Source organism: Helianthus annuus, chromosome 17 (genome assembly GCF_002127325.2).
Source record: "Helianthus annuus cultivar XRQ/B chromosome 17, HanXRQr2.0-SUNRISE, whole genome shotgun sequence".
Lineage (NCBI taxonomy): Eukaryota > Viridiplantae > Streptophyta > Magnoliopsida > Asterales > Asteraceae > Helianthus > Helianthus annuus.
This window is the reverse complement of record NC_035449.2, coordinates 113,309,274-113,335,290: the sequence shown is the minus strand read 5'-3', so window position 1 is coordinate 113,335,290 and position 26,017 is coordinate 113,309,274. Positions and strand designations below refer to the sequence as shown.

Below are 26,017 nucleotides of genomic sequence, written 5' to 3'. Positions count from 1 at the left end.
GTTTCAGCTCCGGCAGCCGGCGGAGCAAGGATCTTTTTCACTTCGGTAAGCCTAACCCCTCATCCTCCCCATTTCATATACACGAAAAATATTTTTTGCGACGTTCAAGTTGAGCCGGAATTGCGGATTGCATAAACCAATGTTACGAAGATCAGCCCGATGGGTTTGTTAAGTTTTACATAAATGATTTCCAGCAGCCTTGTACATCCTTATTTGAGGTAAACAATGGCGTTTTTTATATGGTGTTTATCATATTCTATTATAACATTTAATTTGTGTTTTTATCCAGTTGTTGTGTTTTTTTTATTTGTTTTTTATACAAACATTCTCTGCATGGCGTATAGAGATTGTTTTTGGCATTTTTTCAGGTAATGTACTGTAAGTCTGATTGCACAAGCAATTGCTCATGCAGGCGTTTTGAGCAGTTTAGTTTGCTATGTAGACATATATTCTATGTTTTGAGAAGTTTGGACATTAGGAAATTTCCAAAACAATACATTTTAAATAGATGGTGTAAAGAGGCTTCCCCAAACTACTCCCCCGAATACTCTATTAGTCGTGAATATATGACAAAGCTTGATCCCGATGTGCAAAGTATGATGCGAGAAATTATTTTTTTCAATGGAGTATACTTTGAACCATTTATCTGGTAATAAGGAGGAGCTATCCTTATACAAGGATCATGTTCAATCTTATATGAAGAAGGTTCAAGATATACAGATTGTTGCTCCTCCCGCTAGTACTAGGGATAGATTTGCGGAGATAACCGGTCAATATAAAAACGACAAGAATCCGATAAGAGTCCCTGTTGGGTATAAGTCGAAAGGTTCTGGATGTCGGAAGCACCTGAAATCTAAACAGGAGGTAGCAATTGAAAAAACGAAATCAATGTCGAACCAGGGGCCAAAGAAAGACAGTGTCCGAATTGCAAAGGCTACGGACACTACACATCGACATGCAAAAAGGCCATAATTAAAAGAAAATCAACACGGTCTTCGAGAGCAAGCGGAGAGTAGTTTGGCATTTTTGTATTTTTTTTTATTTTTTGCAGAACACACACAAATTGGAATTTGGCGTTTTATATCTCTTATATAGCATATTTCTATTTTTTTCCCATCTTTTTTTCTAATTATTGTTCATAACATGTTACTTGGATGTTACATAACAAACAATATAAGATCGGACACACAAACCAAATGCCAAAAAAAAGAACACCTTTTACTATATAAAAGTACCTTAAACCTCTAATTTGGTCATGCTAAACTCAATAGTATTTTGCTGAATGAGATGGACAACATTGTTAATCCTCAGTTAAGAAAGATATCTAAAAATGTTGTCCACCCCATTCAGTGAAACTTTATTGAGAACAAAACTGAATCTCCAAGAAACGACGTTTGCAATTTGTGGTTTTTGTATGTTTTGGCGTTTATATTGAGGATAAACTCAATAATATTTTTCTCAGTGAGATGGAAAATATCCCCACATAAGGATTTTGCCCATCACATTGAGTGAAACTTTACCGAGAAAAAAGTGTATCTCAAAGAAACATCGATTGGAATCTTTGATGTTTGGATTTTTTGTCGTTTCTAAGTTGAATGGTATATAGTAAAATATGGCGTTTTGCACTACAAAAGCCTAATTAAGTTAATTTGCGTCTTAAACTATACTTATAATCATCCTAATGTTCGTTTTGCGCGTAACTAAGAGCCGTAAATTATCGGTTGTCACATGGGCGACATGTCCAACTGCTTGGAAAGAGCAACACCATCGTAGTGACCACGATGGTCCTACCCTAATATTACAAGCGGTCGCGTATCAAGATTTATGGATTTGGCATGCGTACTTTGGCATAGCGGGTGCGAACAATGACATCGCAGTTTTACAATCTTCGAATCTTTTAGACCATGTCATAGATGGTGTTGCACCAGATACTTCATTCTATGAAAACAACGTGGAGTATAAGTATGGGTACTATCTCACAGACGGTATTTATCCGGAGTGGGCAACGTTTGTGAAAACTCTTTCGTGGCCAGATGACGAGAAAAGAATGTATTACAAGAAGAAACAAGAGTCCGCAAGAAAAGATGTTGAGCGGGCTTTCAGTGTGTTAAAAATGAGATGGTCTATCATTGCCCACCGTCGAGATATTGGAGGACTTGGACAGAGTGTTTTGTGGAGAAAGTTATGATGAAAGTAACCAATCGACGAACCCACTACTCACATACGCTGACAAGGAAGTTATCAGAGCGAGGATACGTGACAGGGACACACACCATAACCTTCGAGCTGATCTGACCGAGCACCTATGGTTTTATCATGAACAAGGAGGAGACGACGAAGACGACGGGTGATTTTTTTAGTGACATTGTATTTTTTTATTTAAATTATGACATTGTATTTTTTTATTTAAATTATGGCATTTTCTTTTTTTTTTATTTAAATTATGAGTTTTGAATTAATATATCAAAATTAAATAATGTTTAAATTTAAATAAAAAAAGAATTAGGTAATGATGATGGTGGCTTTAAACCATTGCATGCAAGTTAAAGGAAGCGGCTTTAAAGCCCTCTGTGTGACGTGGCGGTGAGGTGGCGCTGAGGTGTCGTGATGAAGCCCCTATGGGCTTTATACCACACCCTGTAGCCTTAGTATTAGATTAGATTACATTCAATGGCGTCTCTAAGAATTTATGTACCCTGTTCGAACTCGAAAATTGTGCTCTTATGCCTTAACGATAAATAATGCAATTACGAAAATGACAAAACCGTAGTATTCGATAAACGATGCAATTACGAAAAAAATGAGAAAATTATAGTATTCAAATGAGTTATATTACATACCGTAATAACTAATAAACTAATAGCTAACCAATGATTCGTGCAGCCCTCCTTGCAATCTTCATAGCAAATTGGTGGATCAACTCTTCACATTTTATATTATCTAAGACTTCGTTTTCAATTAGTAATGAGCTTTATTAAACTAGTGGGATAAATTCTAAAGTCTAAACCATAAAAAAATGATTTGCAAATGAGTCTCACTTGAAATTGGTATGAGTTAACTATTTTAAAAATATTAACATATATATATCAGATTTTTTTAAAACTATATGCCATGCGAAATCACAGACCCTGTGCAGAAGTCCTCCCCGCATACCATCTAAGCCTCCCTTGATTAGATTCAATAGTTTTTTTGTCAACTTTTTTTTTAAATTCTAAATGCACACGTGCATTTAATTTTTTTTCTCAACATTCTGATAAGTTTTATTGAAAGTAGAATTGTATTCAAATAAAGTATTTTAGTATCGTAAACGACTTTGACATGTGTTTTGATAGATTAGGGTGAAGGGAGTGGTTACCTATTTGGAATAGGTAAACTCCCCATTCATCCAATCAGACAGTGCCACGTCAATTCACCTAAATTGTTTAACTAATGTTCAAAAACGTTGACGGTGGTTTACCTAATGGGGTTTAGGTAAACTATTTAAAAAAAGGAAACATGTGTGATTGGTTGAGAAGAAATGGACCCCACCACACACCCTCTCTCTCCCCCTTTCCTTCCCTCTCACCGAGTCGATAAACCTTCACCGAATCCCCCCCCCCATTTCGGTAACATTGATCGGTAAACTATGTTGGCGGTGGATGTGGGTGCGGTACCGAGTGGGTTTACCGCCCCACTCCGCTTGTCACACCCCGACCACGTAAAACAACAAAATATGGCGGAAACGTCGGGGAGTGTTGTAACAGAATCATTGTTTCATAACACATGGAAATTTGAAATTTTGTTTTATTGATTAACTGAGTTACAATGTCAAAACAAGCAAAGAAATATAACATCATTATCTAGTCTTGCATCTTTTATTGTCACTAAGGCCTCGTCCAATCCTATGTGAGCATGCATCAATATCATCATCAAATATCATCAATTATTGTACCTGAAACACATGTGAAAATACATTAGCATAAAAATTCCGGCGAGTACATAGGTTTTGTGAAAATAGGATTCATGACTTAGGTTTAAGAAAATGTTTAATGAAAACTTGTCATGATTCCAGTTTAAGTGTTTGCTTTTATAAAACGTTTGAAAAGCGATAATAAGGTAGATGATATGTCAAAGAGTAACGTAAGGTTAAATGAATAACCAAGTAAAAATGAGTTTGTATAAAATAAGTTGTTTGTAAAACAATGTCTTGTGAAAAATATGTCTAAACTAAAATGATTTAAACAATGCTGCGATATGTAATATCATACAAACACTTATATATAGGAAGTACCAGCGGCGTATCCACCATGCTTGTATCATATTACACACGCCTCGTTACTTAAATCACTTACCCAAACCAATCACCAATGTCAAATGTCTATGTTTAAACCAATTGCCAAATGTATTGAATAATATGTCAAATGTTTATGTCCAAGTGTAAATCATGTAATGTGTAACCAAAATGATATGTATGGCTAGTGAAATGCATCAACTAAACCATAGGTGAAAAATGCACAAAACAAAGTATTGAAGTAAAACTTGGTTTAAATCAAAGTTATGTTTTGTGGAAATGCATGCTATACTGATACAAACACTTATGCGGTATGTTAAACGCATACATTCAAGCCTTGAGACAGCATGATAACCTTAGAGTAAAGGTTATCAAAGTGAAAATGTTTTCGGATTCAGTCATTCCTTACACCCAAACAAACCTAGGATGTCAGGAACGGGATTTGTCAAGTCCTATGGTACCATTACTTACTACCGAGCGGCGTAGCTAATGTTAATGAATGTAATAAAGAATCGTTAAACAAACCAAATGTTATACCGAATGTAAGCATGTGATGTGATGTGAATGTACTAAGTATGGACTAAATGAACATACATAGCATGAAAAGGTAAATGTAAATCAAATGTACTAAGTATGCTAAGTTAACATACAAAGTAGAAAAGTCATGTAAAACAATGTGCTAGCATGTTAAGTAAACATACATAGCAAAAGAAATGTAATGTAAAACAATGTGCTAGCATGTTAAGTAAACATACATAGCAAAAGAAATGTAATGTAAAACAATGTGCTAGCATGTTAAGTAAACATACATAGCAAAACATAATGAAATCATGTACTAATAGTGTACTAATGAACATAGCAAGTATAAGTTATGAAAACATGGAAAGCATGAAAGTAACAAATAGGCACATGTGTTTCACTCCAAAATGTTTGAAAAACAGTAAAAGAGGGGTACTATGTACTCACTTGAGGGTGCTTAGAAGTCTTGAACAACAACCAAGCAAAGCTAGAGGGATCACGGAATCAAACGACACCCTATATAGATAACTACATAAATAACCGGACCTAAATCGGGGAATTGGATAGTATGAGGTTTCGTAAACCAAATGAGTATTGGAAATCATATGATATGGTTAAACAAAGCCCACATACTAAAATGAAACCTAACCTAAGTGCTTACGACCCATTACGACCCGTTTAGGTAGCTTATGCTACTTTAACGCGTCATTCGCGTAAAACGCGTTCGGACCGCTTAACTAGCCCTATGATAAGTAAAATATGCCTCAACATGTCTAATATAGTTGCCTAATCAGTTTAGATGTCAAAATTTAGGTTACATATGCTTAAAATGAATTTATGCGTAAAAAGGGCATTTTGGTAATTTTCCTAAGGCATATAATCTACTTATCAAACAACTACTTAAACGACGTTACCATAAGGTATAACCTCGGAAGGTTATTCCCTATACAACTATGGTCACCTAAAGCGTTTGGTCGGATCCTAAAGATCGACCAAATGGGTCGGGTTCGAAAGTATAAGCGATTGATTAGATCGCTTACCTTTACGACCCTAAACAAGCACAATTCTAAAAGCGACGAGCTAAACATGCTAGAACATGTTTAGTAAAGTTAGAAAACAGGTTTGGTGTTAAAACAAACAGTTTTAATACCCTAGAGTAGTTTGGTTACAAAATACGTGAGAAAACGCATTTTGGCCGAAACTACGACTCGTCACTGAGCCTAGATAACGTGGTAATCAGTAGGTATAGTCACTAGGGACTATAACCATCGTGATTACGCTCACGTTATGAAGTTCAAACGAACTTCGCGTTGACCATAAACCGGTCAATGCAGAAAGTCAAACGCAGTTTGACTTTAACGCAAAAACGAATGAAAAAAGCGAAAGAATACTTACAAAGGGTCCCCGCAAGATTGATTTTCCAAGTATTCTCAGGTATGAGGTGATCAAACACCCCAACTTAGAGAAATCTCAGAAATCAAGTGGGTTTTGCAAGTGAATGGGATGGGGTATTTATAGTTTTCGGAGAGCCGTTAAGATCGTTTGTCAATATCCGATCTTTGATCTCAACCTTACACTTGTGCCCATAGTTTTACTAAACCATTAGAGCCCATAGAAATGCCCCAAAACCATTTGCAAGTGGGTTACAAGAGTATAACAGCTGGAAAAACTGATTTTTGCATATCTAACATGCTCTCGCGGGCCGCGTAAGGTTTTATGGGGGCTTACTCGGGCCGCCTGAGCCATCTGATCTGCACATAAGTTTCAGAAATTGCAGTTTCAGTCCCTGTTGGTGTTTAAAGCCATTTCTGACATGTTTAAGGCCCGTTAAGCCAACTTTAAGGCCCTAAAATGATGCTTAAACATTGTGGACATGAAACATGCTAAAAAATATGCCGGATGTCGGTTCGTTTGGTCGTATGATCGCGATGTTTGCTTAATTACGACGGAATGCGCATAAGCGCGAAAAACGATCTAAATTGCGCGATGAATGGATTTTTCTCATGCCAAACACTAAAATAAAATATTTTAATGCTTACATAAATTTTTGGATGTCCGGGAGAATTCAGAATGTAAGTTATGCGCGAAAATGCAAACTTATGCACTTTTTGACGCTTTTGGTCCCTGAATGAGCATAAAGTTTATTTTAGCACACCGAACACCTCAAAGCCTATTTCTAAGCTATGTAAAGGATATTTAGGGTGTTTTTAACTTATGATCATGTTCCGGAATGTTCGTTACAGTTCAAATTGGCATACTTTCGCAGTTTGTCATATTTAGTCCCTGTAAGCGAATAAACTTGATTTCGGCACACCAAACCTTCCAAAACTTATTTCTAAGTTATGTAAAGGTTATTTAAGGTATGTTAAGCCTATGTCACTATTCCGGAGTGTTTGTTGCGTTAAACTGGTTATATTTACGCATCAGTGCGCGTATAACCTTCCAGAAAAGCGATTTAGAGCCCGAAATCGAACAAGAGCTGATATGTGCAACTGATACACATGTTTATACAAATCCCAAGTATGAAATATAATATTTCATTGGTTTGGTATTTGTTTGATGGTTGAAGTGACACAGATGTCACACCGCTAACCCTTAGATTATAGTTATACATGTACAAAATTCCCTACGCACAAATCGACATCATAGATTCATGACAGTGAGGCAATGGGTTTTAAAGAGCATTTTGGCTGCGAAACAAATTAGCGAAGCACAAAAAACATTAGAAGAACGATTGATGAATCGCTAATGATTCTACAATGTGCGATAAAGAAAAGAAGAGAAACTGTGATAGATGATAAAGTGATAAACCACAATGATGACTTCGAAGTTAAATTTCCTAAAACAGAATTTGGGTAACAACGAAAGAAATGGAAGATCTATCGCCTATTGGACAATTGAGCTTCTCGGTCTTCCCTTTTCGCATTTTCACTTTGGTGCCTCCCAACCCTAGTTACCAACAAAAATGTTTTTGGGACAATAGCCTTATTAATTTTTGTTAGCTGAACGTGTGAACCCGTTTATGATTTAAACCTGCTCAACATTTTACCAAACTATGTGATATTATTAACACACCATGTCATAAATTGGGAAGACCATGACCAAATAAGGCTTTCCGGTATGGGGTCCGTCCTAGGGACGTCCCGGTGCGGCGCCGGTGTCAACACCGTTTCCCCCCAAGCGTCGTCGTCCTATCCGTCTCTTTGGAGACGTTTGTGCCATGCCACAAAAAGACAAAACCCACCCCCTTTTCAAGATGTTTCCGTTGCAAAAATAAAAAAAAATAATTTAATTGCCATAATTGGTGGGATAGGATAATCCTTCCATTTTCAGTGTTTTGCCATGATGGATCATCCTCTAAAGAACTATGATATGACGCCTACGTGGCAGATGATCGACCGCGTTGATGTCCAACCATCCCGAACCGGTTTTTGCATAGTGATGGTCGCTTGTATTACCAAATGTATTGAGTCCACAAAAAAGAAAGAAAGAATCTAGCCAAACGGACAAAAACGTGAATAGCAAAGCATATATATACACAACTTACCTTTCCGGTGCCCTTGGACTCCCGGAGAAGAACAACAATATACCATCGCCGGCCATTCAAATCATCTCTCTCGAATTTTTCCACATCTGAATCCGGTACATCTCATCGTCTCCTTTCGATTTCTTCTTCTATACGCCACATCAATTGCGTAAATGTCTAATCACTTGTTCGTTTTATTCACAGTCATCGCAAGTATCGATTTGATTTGCAACTTTCCGGAGGTGTATTTGCTCGATTTCAACCCTAAGTAAGTAAGTCTCTGTTCGATTACATGATTCAGTTTTAACCTTTTTTAGTAGTTAGGTGTTGCTTATTAGTGATTTAGGAGATTATATTCTGATTGCTTAATTATCTGTTTGATTGGTCTGAAATGCGATAAGCTTGTATTGTTTTAAATATACAAAATTCAGTTTGTATATTTTGTTGAGGATTGTTAGTGATCTGGAGCCAGTATTTTGTTTGACCTAATTACGTTTGCTGGCTGAATTTGGCTAATTTTGTTTCCACAGCCTTTGTTTAGCCGATAAGGATAAGATCAGACGCTGTTGAGTTTCTTCTAGTGTTATTAGAACTGTTTGGGGCTTTTCTAGCCTTCTATCTATATTACTTCTTTTATTGGTGTTTTGTAATTTTGGTTAACGATACACTGATCAAAGTTTCGTTGTCATTGAATCCTGGGGATGACTATTGACTACAAGTAGTTGTGTAAAGTATCCTTCTATTATCACACTAGGATAAAATATTATCACTATTGATGCCCCTTAATGTCTTAACTCTTAAGTTCCTCAAAGTTCATATGTTATATCCTTAAACTATCAAATCTTAACTTAGTGATGTCCTGATCTTATTAGGGGCAAATGTGGATTAGATATCTTAAGAATATATAATAGAGAAAGTCTGCTAATTGTCTTCTGTTGTTTAAATTTAGGTCCTATTATAGATACTATAATCTTTTAAACTACCACTCTGATACCTCATACCTGACATCAATATCACTCGCTTTGCCCTCACGTCAGGGGCACATGACTGGTCTTAACCAAGAAAATGGATGGAGGTTAGTGTCAAGGACTTGTGGTGTGCAAAAGTTTCAAATAAAGGACACTCAGTGTAATTTCTAAAGACAAAGGACACATGGTGCAAATTGGTATAAAGTTAAAGGACAAACCCTATGAATTTATCATGCGGGACTTGACCAGAATATTTTTGTCATTCATTCCTAGGATGACTGCAAGTAGTTCCATAAGCCATCCTTTTATTATCACAGTAGAATAAGATATAATCACCATGTATGCCCTATTCATAGTTGTCGATAGCGACCATAGCGGTCGCTATAGCGCGCTTTATGGCGATGCGACCATGTGTCGCTATGTTGGTCATGGCGATGAATAGCGAGTTTAGCGATCCTAGTTTTTTTTTGTTTTTTTGTTTTTTGTTTTTTTTTTTAGGTTTTCACCTCTCGTCTGGGCGATTTTTAATACAAAAAAAATGCATAACCTGGTTAAAAAAGCAGAGGTTAAATTGTGCAAAAACTGGCCAACGCGGGCCCGGGGCTGCATTCGTGCCCGCAGGACGCGCGGGCATGCACGAGTTCAATTAAATTCCAGTTTAGAAACTCATTTTTTGCACCCCCCTGCGCGCGGGTAGGACTTGTGGTAAAACCATAGTTATCAAAGGCGTGAAGCGCACTCAAGGCGCTTAGGCTCCGCTTAGGGCCTAGGCGATAGGCGCAAAAAAAGCGTGGGCCTGAGAAAAAAAAAGCGCACTTAAATAAAAAAAAATAAAAAAGTTCATTAAAGCAATAAAGTACTCAAAACCAAAACAAAAATGTTCATACTCCATTTAAAAAGTCTCAGATAACAAAATACTCAAAACCAACATGTTAATATTCGAAAACAAATAGTTCATTAAAGTAATAAAAGAGTAAGCAAAAAAATACTGCATTAAAGCCCTATAAATACTGCAGAAAAAGTGGAATTTACAAATTAATACAAACTGAATATTACTAAACGAGATTTTGATCTTTAGTGATATCATTTGTTAGTAAAATCCCTATAAATACTGCAGAAAAAGGGGATATTACAACTTAATAAAGAAAAATATTAAATATCAATAGGATTTAGGCTGCGCTATAATTAGCTAGGAATCAAAGGCGAAATTACTGGGAATCGCCCAGAAAAAACGCCTAGGCGCCAAAAGCGCACGCTTTTGATAACTATGGGTAAAACATGTAATAAAGCTACAATGGATTAGTAAAGACTTTACCTTATAAACAACCGCTAACTTTGTTCACACACCAATGTGGGACAAAGTATTTACCACCTTTTGAGACTTTTTTATTCACACACCCAACATATAAGTCCTTTGCTACTAACTATTAGTTTTTGTTAAATATACATGTAAAATAGCATATATACAAGGGTATTTTGATGTAATATACATATAACAATTTTCAAAAATCTTTTTCTAGTGTAATCGCTATTTATAAAATAGCCGTCGCTATTTGTCGCTATTCGCTACGTAGCCTATAGGTGCCTTGTCGCTATTTGTCGCTATTCGCTATCGACAACTATGGCCCCATTATCTCTTAAGTTCTTCAAAGTTCAAAGTCCATACATCACCCTTTTAATCTTTTAAATCTTTAACTTAATTTGCATATACTAATTCGTAAACCTTGATTGTATACAATATCATTCATGTAGTGTGGCATTTCATCCCTACTTATAAAAAATTAAAAATATAAAACTAACAATAGTGGCAATACTAATGAGTATCATACAGACTTAAAATGATAAAAGTGTTGTTCCATTTATTAACAATCATCATTCTGATACTATCTATACGATAAAGATCGTAATCTAATATGCATCCTATTAGTGAAAATTGAACATATTTATTTCTTACAATTTCGTTTGACAAGAATAGATAGAAGATAGAAGGAAATGTTTCAAAGAACTTGAAACAAGGTCAATAAGATTCATTCTACTTTCAAAGTGGATCGTCATTCCTATTTTTTTTTTTGGGTAAAGGGTTACCCCGGTGATTCTATATATCAACAGAACAATACAAAACAAGTAGTATGGAGCATCCTGTTAGGGTATCGGATCAGAGTAGGCTCGAGCGGAAGCGGAACAAACACACACACTAGCTGAAAATAAAGAACACGAGAATTTACGTGGTTCGGTCAAGGTGACCTACGTCCACGGGTTGCAACTAGGGTTTTACTTTTATTAGATGCTCACAACTGTTTTTAGAATGACACAGACTACAATTACATCAGAGGTATTTATAGAACAAGATTAGGGTTTCCTACTTGTCAACAAGTTAACTAAGTGGGCCTAATAACTAGGGCCGACTAACCCTAACTAGGGCCGGCTAACCCTAATTAGGGCCGGCTACCCTAAAGCCTACGAACCCAACAATCTCCCACTCGGAGGCTTTGCATAGTCCACAAAGTGCATCCAAGAAACCCATCACCAGTAACTTCAGTAATCTTTACGTTCAAGTCTTCCCAGCCTCCAGTTCCAAGAACAAGCTAAGACTTCAGTCACATCCAAGCCACCTAGTTGCAACCACACCTCTCATCAAGTACCTGAGAGACTAGTTGAAGCTCCCACAAGCTCCAACCCAACATTCTTATCAGACCCATTCTCTATCTCAACCGGCTTGCACGATCCACCAGCTTCAGAGATACACCGAGAATTAATACCACTCTCCACATTTTGCAAACTATTTCCAGGAGAGCTTTTTTCTTCAGTCGAAATCTTCGTCTTCAAAACCCAACGGTTCTTTGTGATTGTACCCGGAACACGACCCATGCTCCCACTATCACCAAATCCCCTGACTGGCTTAAACTTAAACCCCCGACCACATTCAACTGACATCCCCAAAGCACCAGGATTCAAGTTCGCAAATTGAACCCTCTTCCGCTTACTAGATTCAATGAACCGGACTTTATGTTGTACAGGGACAGCTACTCCCTCAAGAGGTATCTCAACTAGATACAACGATCCTCGTCTCCTCCCACAGGCAACAACAAGATTTCCATCAATCACCTTCCACTTCCCACCACCAAACTTAACATCTAGTCCTTGTTTATCCAGTTGACTAACAAAAATAAGTTTCTTCTTTAAACCTGGAATTACCCTGACGTTCTTTAAGTTCCATGTAGTGCCCAGTGGAGTCTTCAGATTGACATCTCCCATACCCGTAACATTAAGAACATGACCGTTAGCTAATCGTACCTTTCCAAAGTCTCATTTTTTAAGATTCACCATCGTCTCCCCGCTGTGCATGGCGTGAAACGAAGAACCAGAATCCATAGCCCAAGAATCTATAGACTCTTCACAGCAAACCAGTACGTCACCGTCAGATTCATCCGACACAACACTGTTTACATGCTGCTTACCATCCTCTTTCTTAGGATCAGGACACTCGTTTTTAACATGCCCCTTTTCACCACAGTTCCAACACCTCGCATTCTTCCCAACTTTAGACAAGCTTTTCCCACGACTCCCACTGCTTCTGTATTTACATCTTCCCCTGCTAACACTGAGCATACCAGAAGTAGATCCTCTACTAGTGTTCCTCCGTCGAACGTCTTCACCCAAAACACGATCCCGGACCTGATCAAACTTCAAATTTCCAGTTCTAGCAGTTTCAGTGACCGTTGTCACAAATCCTAACCAACTATCAGGTAAGGAAGATAACAAAACCACAACCTGAGTGTCATCATCAAACTTCATGCCCACAGTTGCTAATCTCACAGTTGCTAATCTGGACAAAATTGAATTGACCTTGTTAATGTGATCAGCAACTGAACTGTCTTCGTTCATTCTCATATTAAACAGTTCCCTCATCAAGAACACCCTATTACCGGCAGACGGCTTCTCATACATATTTGACAGAGCTTCTAACATATCACGAGCAGTTGTTTCTTTCATGATATTAAATGCAACGCTCCTCGTCAAAGCCAATGTAATTTTACCTCTTGCCTTTTTGTCCTTTGAGTTCCAAATTGCCTCGGCAGCTTTATCCATTCCAACAGGTTTTTCTTCCAGTACCACATCCAAATCGCATTCACCAAGCAACGCCTCTATTTGCATTCTCCACCAAGCAAAATCAGTACCGTTGAACTTCTCGATTCGGAACATCTCGTCTTCAGCCATAGCAAACGAGAAAAACCAGAAAAAACCACAAGGAAACAAGCAACCGAAACCCGAGCAACTTTCAATAAACCAGAAACCCGAAGTACCCGAACCAGCGACTTCTCTTGCAAACCCGAGCGTAAAATCAGCGAATAACCAGGGTTTAAGAACCGAAACCCTAATCGCCAAACACCCCAAAACCACCAGATCTGCAACAGCAAACCCTATGGCGCAAACCCTAGACCTTACGAGTCGTAACAAGAGAATAGGTACAGGCCATAAACAAGTCAGCGGCGACGGCAGCAACAACAGATCAAGATCTCTCGTCCAGCTCTCTCCTTCTCCTGCGATAACCGTGTGAACCGTGTATTTTACTGAACCTTTGGCTCTGATACCACTTGTTAGGGTATCGGATCAGAGTAGGCTCGGGCGGAAGCGGAACAAACACACACACACTAGCAGAAAATAAAGAACACGAGAATTTACGTGGTTCGGTCAAGGTGACCTACGTCCACGGGTTGCAACTAGGGTTTTACTTTTATTAGATGCTCACAACTGTTTTCAGAATGACACAGACTACAATTACATCATAGGTATTTATAGAACAAGATTAGGGTTTCCTACTTGGTCAACAAGTTAACTAAGTGGGCCTAATAACTAGGGCCGACTAACCCTAACTAGGCCGGCTAACCCTAATTAGGGCCGGCTACCCTAAAGCCTACGAACCCAACACATCCATACTAGTTCAAACATGGGACAACCCCCATGAAAGTACATCAAATCAAATAACAATAAAAACTACTAGACTAACATCTAGAAAAAACGACAACCACACTAAGCCGAGTCACTCATCAGTCAAGAATGTTCCATGAATCCCCCAAGCGCTTAGAAGCTCTCGCACCTTCACAGTGTTCTTGAACTTCACAACCATTAGCTTATACCGAACCGTTTGCAGAATTACGTCACTTAGCACATCAGGAGGTCTTGTTTGGTTCTTGAAAAGTCTCGAATTTCGCTCTTGCCAAATGAAATATGAAGCCGCAGCCAGCACCAATTTACTACCATAATTAGCGGCTGATTTTGAACGAACCCGGGCCGCCATCCAACCGATAATATCATCCCAAAACGGGCCTACATTCTCCATACCACGTTCCAAACTTGTAATGAATAGCTGCATTCAAAAAATAGATGATAGTGTGAATCAACATCCGCATAACACAGAAGACAACACATCATGTTCATGTTTTTCCTTCTCGAGATATCCCATTGTAGGATTTTATCTTGAGTTAATAACTTCTGTCGGATAACCAGCCACATAAAGAACGCATGTTTAGGAATGCAATGTGGGAACCAAACAAACTTAACCCAATCCACCTCTTGATTGCGATGCCGAAGCGAATGCCAAACTTAAGATGAAGAATGCTCAAAAAATTCATTGCCATCCTTCCACAGCAGCCGATCACGCTCATTAGGGACCGTATGAACATGATCAATTTGATTTAAACTGGAAAGAGATCTCTCCAAGCAGTCGGCCAACGCCAAACTCCATTTAATTGAACCTCTTGAACCGTAGACGTAGTAGTGAACCCTGCCGAAGCAATAGCTCTAGGCGACACAAAGTTACCCAACGGACCCACTTGACACCAGTAATCATACCAAACTGAAGTGTTGTTGCCATCACCTAGCTTTGACCAGACAAAATCTCTAATAATAGGACGAAGCTGTAGGAGTTTACGCGAGCTCCAACAACAATTAGAAACCGTATTGCAAACCCAGAAGTTTTTACCTCTTAGTCTGTATGAGTAAATCCAAGCAACCCATAAGGACTCGCGTTTAATCAAGATACTCCAAATATGAGAGGTCATTAGAGCTTTGTTTACATCCCCTATTCTACGAATACCCAAACCACCTTCAAACTTAGGGACACAAACGGACTTCCAAGAAGCCTTAGCCTTCCCACTGTGAAACGAATCTTCAGACGGCCATAAGAAGTTCCGCATTTTCGCTTCCAACTCTAGAATAACCCGAGACGGAAGGATGAAAACAGAAGACCAATAAACATGCATCGCAGAGAGAACCGAGTTTATAAGTGATGTCTGTCGTTATGGACATGCAAAAACCTATTTAAACTATTAGTATAGAATAAGCAGGGTATCGAACCAAGGGAGGACTGTGGAAAGTGTCGTAATGAAAAGTTTCAATTAACTACTACAGAATTGGAAAATCAGTTTGTTTGATTGTGAGAAATAACTAAATTAACGAGTAAAAAGTGTGATGTAAATCAATAAGAGAAAAGATGGTTCCTCCAGATTTCAGGTTTTGCAGTTAACTTCAACTATGTGTTTAATCGCGACACCTACATAGACATAAGTGTTAATTTTGATTAACTAATTGTGATAATCAACGACTAAGTACTCCGGTCAATACATAACGGGAGGTTATCGAATGATTATCAATTACAATTTACAAACCCTAACCCCATGTCAAATATATCCCAATTACTAGAACTCTCAGGAACTGAATGCTTAGAAATTAAGGTTTAAATAAATGTAACTGTTTACAATCAAGAAATCAAATCCATGATGAAAAGCATCGAATGCTTAGATCACCAGGTAAAACGATTGTCACCAAACACATAAAATCTGTTAACTTACAAAAACCCTCCATCCGGAGGAAACCACAAAAGTTTAGCCGCTCATCTCGCACGAAGAATCTTCAAAAGCTTGATTTGATGAAGAAATCATGGTTGATTCGGTGATTGAATGGAGAATCTTGATGTTTTTGGAGTGAAAAACCTTCAACTTTGAGTGCCCTTATGCCTTTGATCGACCCTTGAATAATAGATTATGATTGCCCACATTAGCCAACCCTAATATATCATAAAATCCCTCAAATTCACGTTTTTCCGTAACCCAAACCGTAGGCTACGGTTTGGGAACCGTAGCTTACAGTTTTGAAATTCTGACCAAATATCAGCACCCAACCGTAGCCTACAGTTGGTAAACCGTAGCTTACAGTCGGCAGATTCTTCCAAAATTGTTTTCTTCATAATTTCTTCGTTTTAGCTCCGTTTTACGCACCGTTTTCGCCCACGTCTTTGTAATTCAACCCTCTATCATGCCATCTTATAATATCTTCATTTTCAATCCATTAACATTCCCCAAAACTCATCCAATCTTCGTATTTAACCTACAAAACATCATTTTCTCATAGTTATCCAATTCCACACATATAAACAACCAAATATGCATAAGATTAGACATTAAACACATATAAATCACATTCCTAAACCCATCCATCACATCCCCACACTTACCTTTGCTTGTCCTCAAGCAAACCAACTAGAAGTAGTCACCACAGTAACAATACCTCTAAACTCCCTAACCGGTTCAACCTGTTCAGTCCCAAGTCATACCCATCCCATAGACTGACACAATCGAGATTGACAGTCTGACAAGTAAATGATGCAATTTCAAAACTTAAGACTTGTCTATCTAAAACTAACATGTTTAAAATTAAACACATGCTACACACCCCTCACAATGTACTCTCCTCTCGGGTTAATATCTGGACTAACGTGTAATGTGCTAGTATATAAACACACAATAAGCAAACATGAAATCCTGTAATCATAGGCTTGTATGACAATCACACCTCCACTGTATCATCTAACATGGCACATATCAAAAGGACTTTCGGGTTTTGGGCTTAGGGTAAAGGTAGGAAATATTTTTGGGTTCTTTTTCTTTTCTAATTGGCTCACAAACAACAACCAAACCGTGAAACTTTATTCAAACACACCTTATACTATTGGGTTGGTTTCTACCCAATAACATAAACGACATTCACAATATTTCTATTTTTGTTTTTTTTTTTCTTTTTCATTTTTTTACATATTTTTCTATTTTCCTTTTTCTTCATTTTTTTTTCTTTTTCTTTTTTTTCATAGCAATATTATCACGGTTGGGTTTTCACAATAAACAGTGGGTAAACAAACGAAAGGTAATTAGGCTCAACAGGGCTACTAAGGGAAATTTGGTGAATAACACAAACGAAACACAAACACAAACGGTGTAACGGGAAATCCTAATGCCTTTATCATCTATGTGCACATGTCAAATCCACAGTCTCAGCATACATCGAATCATACAAGTTCTAACACAGAATAACACGTAGCCTGCACTCAACAAATGAATTCATAATATAATGTATCCTATCCATCTACAGGCTCAAGATCTCACCAAGAAAAGGTAAAAAGGTTGACGACATGTAGCATATGAAATTAAAACATGTTACCCCTAGTAGACATCTCTTTTCAACTCATTTCCTAAAAAACACTTGTCAAACCTACTCTCATGAAACTTAAAGGGACAACCATGACAAGGGACTAATCTAGCTTACTACCGGTAAGAAGCCTATTAGTGATTGAAACTTTAGGTTTTCGTATCCAATTAGCTTGTTTAAGGCGATAAAAAATTTTAAAATTTTAAAAATTTTCAATTTTTACCAATTTTCATCGATTTCAATCTCATCTCAATCTCTTCAAGCTTTATCCACAATCCCTTCCCGGGCTCCCCCATCCCCACACTTGGGATACATTGTCCCCAATGTATGGTGCTTTTAAAATATAAGCCCGGGAAAACAAACCAAACGGCTAACTCTAAAAACAAATAACTAAACACACTCCCATAACACACTAAAGTTTTAACACCACCAAAAACAAAAACAAAAACAAACCGAAACAGGATAGCGAAACACATGCACCTGATCAGAAACAAGTGAGTGTCTGTAGTGGTGTAACTGCTGCGATCAAGACCGGAAAATACACTTGAATCATTGCCTCCGCGAAGATAAATGCGTAGAAACCTGTCAAAACACAACACACCAAACGAACCAAAACGAAATACAATACTCTACATCTTCGGGCTGCCTCCCGAGAGCGCTAAGTTTTAGGTCTTCAGCCAGACCGTACCTGATGTACTCAGGGTGGTTCAGCTGCACGTTTTCCCTCGCATGTCTCTCCGTACATATCCATCCATTTTTTAGGGAGGGTCACCGTTTCACTTCGGTTGGGGTTAACTACAGTTTCATTACTCCATCCAGACCCACCATCAGGTGGTTTTCCTCCGCCAAATGGCCTTCTCACACTTGACTTCTTCACCCGATATCCACTCGCCTCTAACCTATCCTTTGTCACACTTGAATCATGTTCATTAGTAGCAACTGTGTGACAAGCATCATTAACAGGATCGTAAGAAATAGTTTTTAAAAACACATTAAAGTACAACTTACGATTCTTATAGCTCATGGTGACCATTCCGCTTCGACAATCAATTTGGGCATTCGTGGTATATAGGAATGGGCGACCCAAAACTACCTGCGGCTGCTCGTATGTAAGCGATGGTGCATAATCGACTACCATAAAATCAACCGGGTAGTAAAAATCGCCAAGTTGGATGACCACATTCTTCACAACCCCCCGTGGTCGTTTCAAACTTGCATCTGCGAACATGGCCATGCTATCACACGCTTGTAGCGGACCGAAGTCATACTGGTCATACAAGCTACCAGGTAACACGCTCACTCCTGCTCCATAGTCCAGCAATGCCTTGTGGATTTTGAACTTCCCAACTCTGATGGAGACAACCGGCTCCCCCAAATCGATTCCACTTTCTTCTACAACCGCTTCATTTAGACCTGTAATCACATTCGAAGCAGACAAACCATTATCATAACAAGTATTATTAGGAACTGGATTTACCCCACTGATCAATGTGCTCCGTGGATTCTTGGGGTTTGGTTGAGTATCACTTGGTAGCTTCCCTTGTTGCTGCTTCAGCTCCTTCACATCGGTTGCAAGTTGGGCCATTTGTATGGTTAATGATTGAACGGCTTTATCTCGCATCTCCTCCTTTTGAGCAAGATTTTTCAATTCAAGCCTTTGATTTTGTAAGTCAAGCTGAATTGCTTTCAACATCTCCATCATATCATTATTCACCTGACCATTACCTTGCTGGTAGTTCCTTTGATAACCGACGTTATTTTCCCTCTGATAGTTATTTTGATTTCGGGGCTGGTAATACTGATTGTTGCCTTGGGAACCCGAATACCTGTTCCCACTACTTTGCAGCATATTCACATCATCCTGCTTGCCAATTATATTAGGGCACTGATCAGCGATGTGCCCTATATCCCCACAATGACCGCACAACGGGTATTGTCCACTAAAATCTGGTGGATTGTCCACCGCTCTCACTACCGATTGTCGTGTACTTCTAGAAGATTGAGCCTTGCGCTTTGACGCCCTTGCGTTTCTCTCCAAATATTCCCAATCATCTTCTTCGTAATTCATTCCAAAAGTACCATTGGATATTGAATTTACATCCCTGGCATCTTCATCTGTTAGACCTTCGTGGAATGTATTAATAAGCTCCCACAAATATATCTCATGATGTGGACAATTCTTGAGCATTATTTTGAAACGATTGAACGCTTCGTGAAATAACTCACCGCATAGTTGTTAATAGCGAGCGTAGCGATCGCTATAGCGCGCTACGTAGCATATAGGTCTAGGTTCGCTATTAGGGCTGTAGCAATAGATAGCGATACTAGTGACGGTTTATTTTTTTAATATAAATAGCAATTACGTATAGCTATAATTAAAATAGCTGGATTTTCGGTTTTTGTTAAATATACATGTAAAATAGCATGTATACCAGGGTATTTTGATATAATATACATATATATTTTTTTCTAGTGTATCGCTATTTATAAAATAGGCACCCGCTATTTATCGCTATTCGCTATGTAGCATGTAGGTACCTTATCGCTATATGTCGCCATTCGCCATTAACAACTATGACTCACCGGGTTGTTGTCGAAACCCTCGAATATCCTTCCTTGCATTGTTAGTACGCAGATGAGTATAAAATTCGTCTAAGAATTGTTGCTGCATTTCGCCCCATGTGAAGATCGAAGCTGACGGTAGCGAATGAAACCATTGCTGTGCTTTGTCTTCAAGTGTGAATTGGAAAAGTACCAATTTCACATCATCAACTGAGAAACCTTGGCTACTGATTGTGTTGCAACGTGCATCATATGCAGCAATGTGTAAATATGGTTCTTCATGTGCGTGACCATGAAACTTAGGCAGGCTGGATATTGATTGCGTTCGTACTTCGAATGACCGCCCTCCTTGCAATTGCGGGATCACAACCGGTGATGGATTGTTAACAATAGCAGGCCTGAAGTGGCTTTCTATACCTCGAACTGGACCTTGATTATTTCGACGTGGAATTCTTTCCCGTAAAATCACTGGTCGGTGTAAGTTTCGTGGCAGCGGTCTTGCCTGACCCTGTATCTGAGGTGCCGGCGGTGGTAATGGAATGTCCACTACCGGCCTTCTCGGAGCAGGCTGCTGATTGAGTGGGTCAGGTTAATGATATTGTTGTGGCATCTGTTGTATAGGCCTTGGTTGCACATATTGTTGATACCCTACGTTCCCTTGATTGACTCTCTCGGCCGCACCCAATCCGACTGTTTGCCTCTCATAGTTACCCGTGTTAACCACTTGTCTCTCGTTTTGACCCATGTAGTTATCATATTCCTCATAGCCATCATCAAAATCACCTGAGTTATTTCCTTGATCATATATGGTTGATCTATAAAGATTTGGCATTGGCTGACTTTGCTGTGAAATAACCGGTCGAGCGGCTGGCGGAATTGATGTTGCATTAGGTGCTTGAGTTTGAATCGGTGATGGAGTGTCATCAGGAATGATTCTAACGTAAGGAGACGACTGCTGTAAATTGACAGTCTGGTTTGTAATTGGGTGTTGAAGAGATGTTGTTTGGGTGGAAGTTGGTTGATTGTTATCAAAGTTTGGGAAAAAGGTTGAGAATGATGGTACTGGAGATGTAGAAGTAGGTTGTGTAGATTGTGGTGGTGGTGGTGGTGGTATGGTAGTGTTTGGTGAAGGTTGGGTAGGTGTTGGCGAGAATTGTTGCGGTTGTGAAGTTGCGGGTTGTTTCGCCGGTGTTGCTAAGTTCTCCATTGTCTTGAGTGTTGATGTTGGTGATTGAAGAATCCTGTTCTCACGATGTAGTACTCTCTTTGTATGCTTTACTGTTCTCTCGATCTCTGGGTCGAACACTAATGGTGATGACTTCCCGGAATTCCGAGTATGATGCATACACTTCCTAGATCACCTGCACAAACACAAAAACACAAAAACAAGAAAACCTCGCGTAAATCCGAACAAAACAGAACAAACTAAAGAGACACTATTTTTGGATTTTTGTATATTTAACTAAACTAGAACTTAACACTAAGCACTTTGCGCACGCCTCCCCGGCAACGGCGCCATTTTGATGTCTGTCGTTATGGACATGCAAAAACCTATTTAAACTATTAGTATAGAATAAGCAGGGTATCGAACCAAGGGAGGACTGTGGAAAGTGTCGTAATGAAAAGTTTCAATTAACTACTACAGAATTGGAAAATCAGTTTGTTTGATTGTGAGAAATAACTAAATTAACGAGTAAAAAGTGTGATGTAAATCAATAAGAGAAAAGATGGTTCCTCCAGATTTCAGGTTTTGCAGTTAACTTCAACTATGTGTTTAATCGCGACACCTACATAGACATAAGTGTTAATTTTGATTAACTAATTGTGATAATCAACGACTAAGTACTCCGGTCAATACATAACGGGAGGTTATCGAATGATTATCAATTACAATTTACAAACCCTAACCCCATGTCAAATATATCCCAATTACTAGAACTCTCAGGAACTGAATGCTTAGAAATTAAGGTTTAAATAAATGTAACTGTTTACAATCAAGAAATCAAATCCATGATGAAAAGCATCGAATGCTTAGATCACCAGGTAAAACGATTGTCACCAAACACATAAAATCTGTTAACTTACAAAAACCCTCCATCCGGAGGAAACCACAAAAGTTTAGCCGCTCATCTCGCACGAAGAATCTTCAAAAGCTTGATTTGATGAAGAAATCATGGTTGATTCGGTGATTGAATGGAGAATCTTGATGTTTTTGGAGTGAAAAACCTTCAACTTTGAGTGCCCCTATGCCTTTGATCGACCCTTGAATGATAGATTATGATTGCCCACATTAGCCAACCCTAATATATCATAAAATCCCTCAAATTCACGTTTTTCCGTAACCCAAACCGTAGGCTACGGTTTGGGAACCGTAGCTTACAGTTTTGAAATTCTGACCAAATATCAGCACCCAACCGTAGCCTACAGTTGGTAAACCGTAGCTTACAGTCGGCAGATTCTGCCAAAATTGTTTTCTTCATAATTTCTTTGTTTTAGCTCCGTTTTACGCACCGTTTTCGCCCACGTCTTTGTAATTCAACCCTCTATCATGCCATCTTATAATATCTTCATTTTCAATCCATTAACATTCCCCAAAACTCATCCAATCTTCGTATTTAACCTACAAAACATCATTTTCTCATAGTTATCCAATTCCACACATATAAACAACCAAATATGCATAAGATTAGACATTAAACACATATAAATCACATTCCTAAACCCATCCATCAATAAGTTGAACTCTACCAGCAAAAGAGAGAAGGTTATTCCTCCAGCTCATAATACGTTGATCTAACCTTTCAACTAAGGCACTGCAATCTTTATAAAGAAGTCTAGAAGAGATGAGAGGAACCCCCAAGTACCGAACTGGCAACGATCCCTCCTCAAACGGCATAATATCTAAGATGTGGTCCTTGACATGAGTAGGCACATTGCAAAAGAACCCTGTGCTCTTCTGAATACTAGGCACCAATCCAGACATGTTAGTAAACTTTGTAAGAGAGGACATAATAAACTTGGCCGAATTAACATCACCTCTCGCAAATAAGAAAAGATCATCTGCAAAACAAAGGTTAATAATCCGTTGTTTCTTACACTTATTGTTATCTGATCGTCATTCCTATTAAAGCTAACAATAATGAATGATGATATTGCTAATAAATATCCTCCCAATAAAGCTATTATACACATATATTTATGTGTGTTGGAGATGGGAGATACTATCTGAATCTATAAAGGATCCATTAGTATTGATCTCCCTCAAGTTTTTAATGCTAACACTAACAATTGTGTTCTAAACAAGCATCAGTTCTAAGCTTTTTCAAGGTTGACGTATGCATTGCAATAAACACTATGGGAAATAGTTATAATTTCTTAAGAATAATTGCAATTCTCTCTTTAATATATTCACGCTTATTTGTTTAAAGTCGTATTCTTTTGTAACCTAAAACTAAATATAGAAACAGAAATGTCTACCCACATCATTGTAGCAAGATTACATACTTTGTTATCCCAAAGAAAAAATATATTTATGTGTGCTACGAGGCTTAGATCAAGCCATTTTCTGTTAAAGTTGTGTATAAATTTCTAGGCGTAGATCCAGTCATGCTTTATGATTTATGTTATGGAATGAAATTATCAAAGTTTGTTTAGCGTCTGTGAATTCCTTACAAGGTTGAGAGATTTTCTCTTCAGCTAATGCACTCAGTTTTAATCTAATTTGTTCAACTGTATTTATCTTTGCAGTTCAAATTCCTACTTTTAAGAATACATGCTGATTGAGTTTTAAACTTTTTATAATATACTCTATATGACTTTAAATTAGGTGAATAACTTGTGTATCAAGCAAAGGGTGGTGGTGGCTGAACTTTATTTAGCTTGCAAGAACATATTATGCGTGGATAGGGTTTCAACTAGTGGTGCAAGTAATATGGATGTGGTGAACGGTTCCAACAACTCCCCTAGCCTAGCTTCTAAACAAAGACTCCGTTGGACTCATGAGCTTCATGAGCGATTTGTCGATGCTGTTGCACAACTCGGTGGCCCCGATAGTGAGTTACTATCATGCTCATTGCTCAACTCTAAGTTTATTCGTTGAATTTGAAAATTACTATGTTTTACATATTTTTAAAAAGTGTTTAAACATAAATGGGCTCACCCTCTAGGTCGGCCCGAACGACCCATCTAAGGATACTCACTCTTTAAGTAATTGCGATTATCATATGTTAATGACTGACTTTTGAGGGCTGTACAGGAGCTACTCCAAAAGGTGTGCTCAGAGTCATGGGTGTTCAAGGTCTAACCATTTATCATGTGAAGAGCCATTTGCAGGTAGGTCACATGCTAGTTTTTTTATATAACCCCGATCGTTGGATACCCTTTGTTTGAATCCCTATTATTTATACAGAAATATCGGCTGGCAAAGTACCTCCCGGATTCCTCTTCTGAAGGTATTCTGTAATATTACTAAAGCGTTAGCTGATATCATTTTTTATTAGGTAATAACAGCCTCCATTTATACATTCTAAAAGAAAAGTGTGCTGACTTTTTTGTTAAAATTGCTAATACAAGGAAAAGCGTTTGACCAGAAAGAATCGGGTGACATGCTTTCTAGTTTGGACGGGTCATCGTAAGTCTATGAACTCATCTCGTATTGTTTTGCCGTGTTAGTTAAGATAATGTTGGTTTTGCATATTCAACCGTTGAAGGCTTACAATTTTTTTTTTTTTTTTTTTTGCAGTGGGTTGCAGATTACTGAACAACTCAAGCTGCAAATGGAGGTGCAAAAGCGACTGCATGAGCAATTGGAGGTATTATTCTAACTTCTTTACATTATCTACTAGTAATATACGATTCTTTTCTTGTTTAAAGAATAGTTTAATTTGTTTTAGATACTTGATACTCACTAACAACGAAACTACAATAGGTGCAAAAACAGCTTCAGTTACGGATCGAAGCCCAAGGGAAGTACTTGAAGAAGATCATTGAAGAGCAACAGAGACTGGGTGGTGTTCTAGCTGATGCACCTGGCGCTGCTGACGAATCCAAAAGTGTAACTGATCCCATGACCCCAGCAGCTCCTGCCATTACTGAAAGACGTGAGCCCTTAACACCCGACTCGGGTTCATCAATAGGGGAACGGTCCGTGAAAAAGCAACGAGTGGGCATGGGGTTAACTCACCAAATACTTGAGTCAAGTATTAGGCCGCCATTCCATCACCAGCCGCCACCACAGCAGCAGCAATCACTTTATTTGACCACACAGCAGTTTGGTCATTCATCTGGGATGCCTCTTGACAATGAAGATTAACATGCTTTGTTTTGTACCTGTGCAGTTTATAGAGTCATATATTTGGTTAGAAGGTCCAAAGAGTGTGGTAAGATTGAAAAACTTGTAATATGTATTCTCATGTTAAGACAAATTAGTTGATATTAGTAACGAATGTATTTGTTTGTTGTTATATTCGCATTGCGGCGGTTTGGTTTTAAATAAAATTTGTATCGAAACGTAGATACAAGTAAGTGCGTCGCAAAGGTGTATTAGAAATATTATAAAACATTATTTTTTAAAAGAAACCAAATATGTTACATCGATTAAAAACCTAAACAACAAATACTGGTATCGATACGGATACCAGTACTGGCGTTCGGTCGGGTATTGGTTTGGTTCGTTTCGTTACCGGTATATCA

General features: G+C 38.3%; 2 protein-coding genes across 7 annotated transcripts; both read left to right on the top strand.

Moving 5' to 3' along the window:
• Nucleotides 1-1,681: 1,681 nt before the first annotated feature.
• Nucleotides 1,682-2,188, top strand: LOC110924752. Its single transcript, XM_022168745.1, has one exon. The coding sequence runs from the start codon at nucleotides 1,682-1,684 to the stop codon at nucleotides 2,186-2,188; it is 507 nt and encodes a 168-aa protein (XP_022024437.1).
• Nucleotides 2,189-8,277: 6,089 nt separating this feature from the next.
• LOC110926176 (myb family transcription factor PHL7) lies at nucleotides 8,278-25,788 on the top strand. Of its 6 annotated transcripts, none has more exons than XM_022169930.2 (9): nucleotides 8,278-8,431; nucleotides 8,520-8,583; nucleotides 9,353-9,390; nucleotides 24,153-24,378; nucleotides 24,582-24,658; nucleotides 24,735-24,777; nucleotides 24,899-24,956; nucleotides 25,068-25,137; nucleotides 25,254-25,788. In XM_022169930.2, exons 3-9 carry the CDS (start codon nucleotides 9,385-9,387, stop codon nucleotides 25,635-25,637), a joined length of 864 nt encoding a protein of 287 aa, XP_022025622.1. In that variant the 5' UTR covers nucleotides 8,278-8,431; nucleotides 8,520-8,583; nucleotides 9,353-9,384; the 3' UTR covers nucleotides 25,638-25,788. The 6 variants fall into 6 exon arrangements, with proteins under 6 accessions (XP_022025622.1, XP_035842017.1, XP_035842016.1 ...); XM_035986124.1 differs by having other exon boundaries at nucleotides 9,353-9,480; XM_035986123.1 differs by having other exon boundaries at nucleotides 8,520-8,587.
• Nucleotides 25,789-26,017: the final 229 nt, after the last annotated feature.

Coding starts and splice junctions, on each gene's coding strand:
- LOC110924752 (XM_022168745.1), top strand. CDS start 1,682: ATGTTCGTTTTGCGCGTAACTAAGAGCCGTAAATTATCGGTTGTCACA.
- LOC110926176 (XM_022169930.2), top strand. Junction 24,778..24,898: donor CCCGGATTCCTCTTCTGAAG/GTATTCTGTAAT, acceptor TGCTAATACAAG/GAAAAGCGTTTGACCAGAAA. Junction 25,138..25,253: donor GACTGCATGAGCAATTGGAG/GTATTATTCTAA, acceptor AAACTACAATAG/GTGCAAAAACAGCTTCAGTT.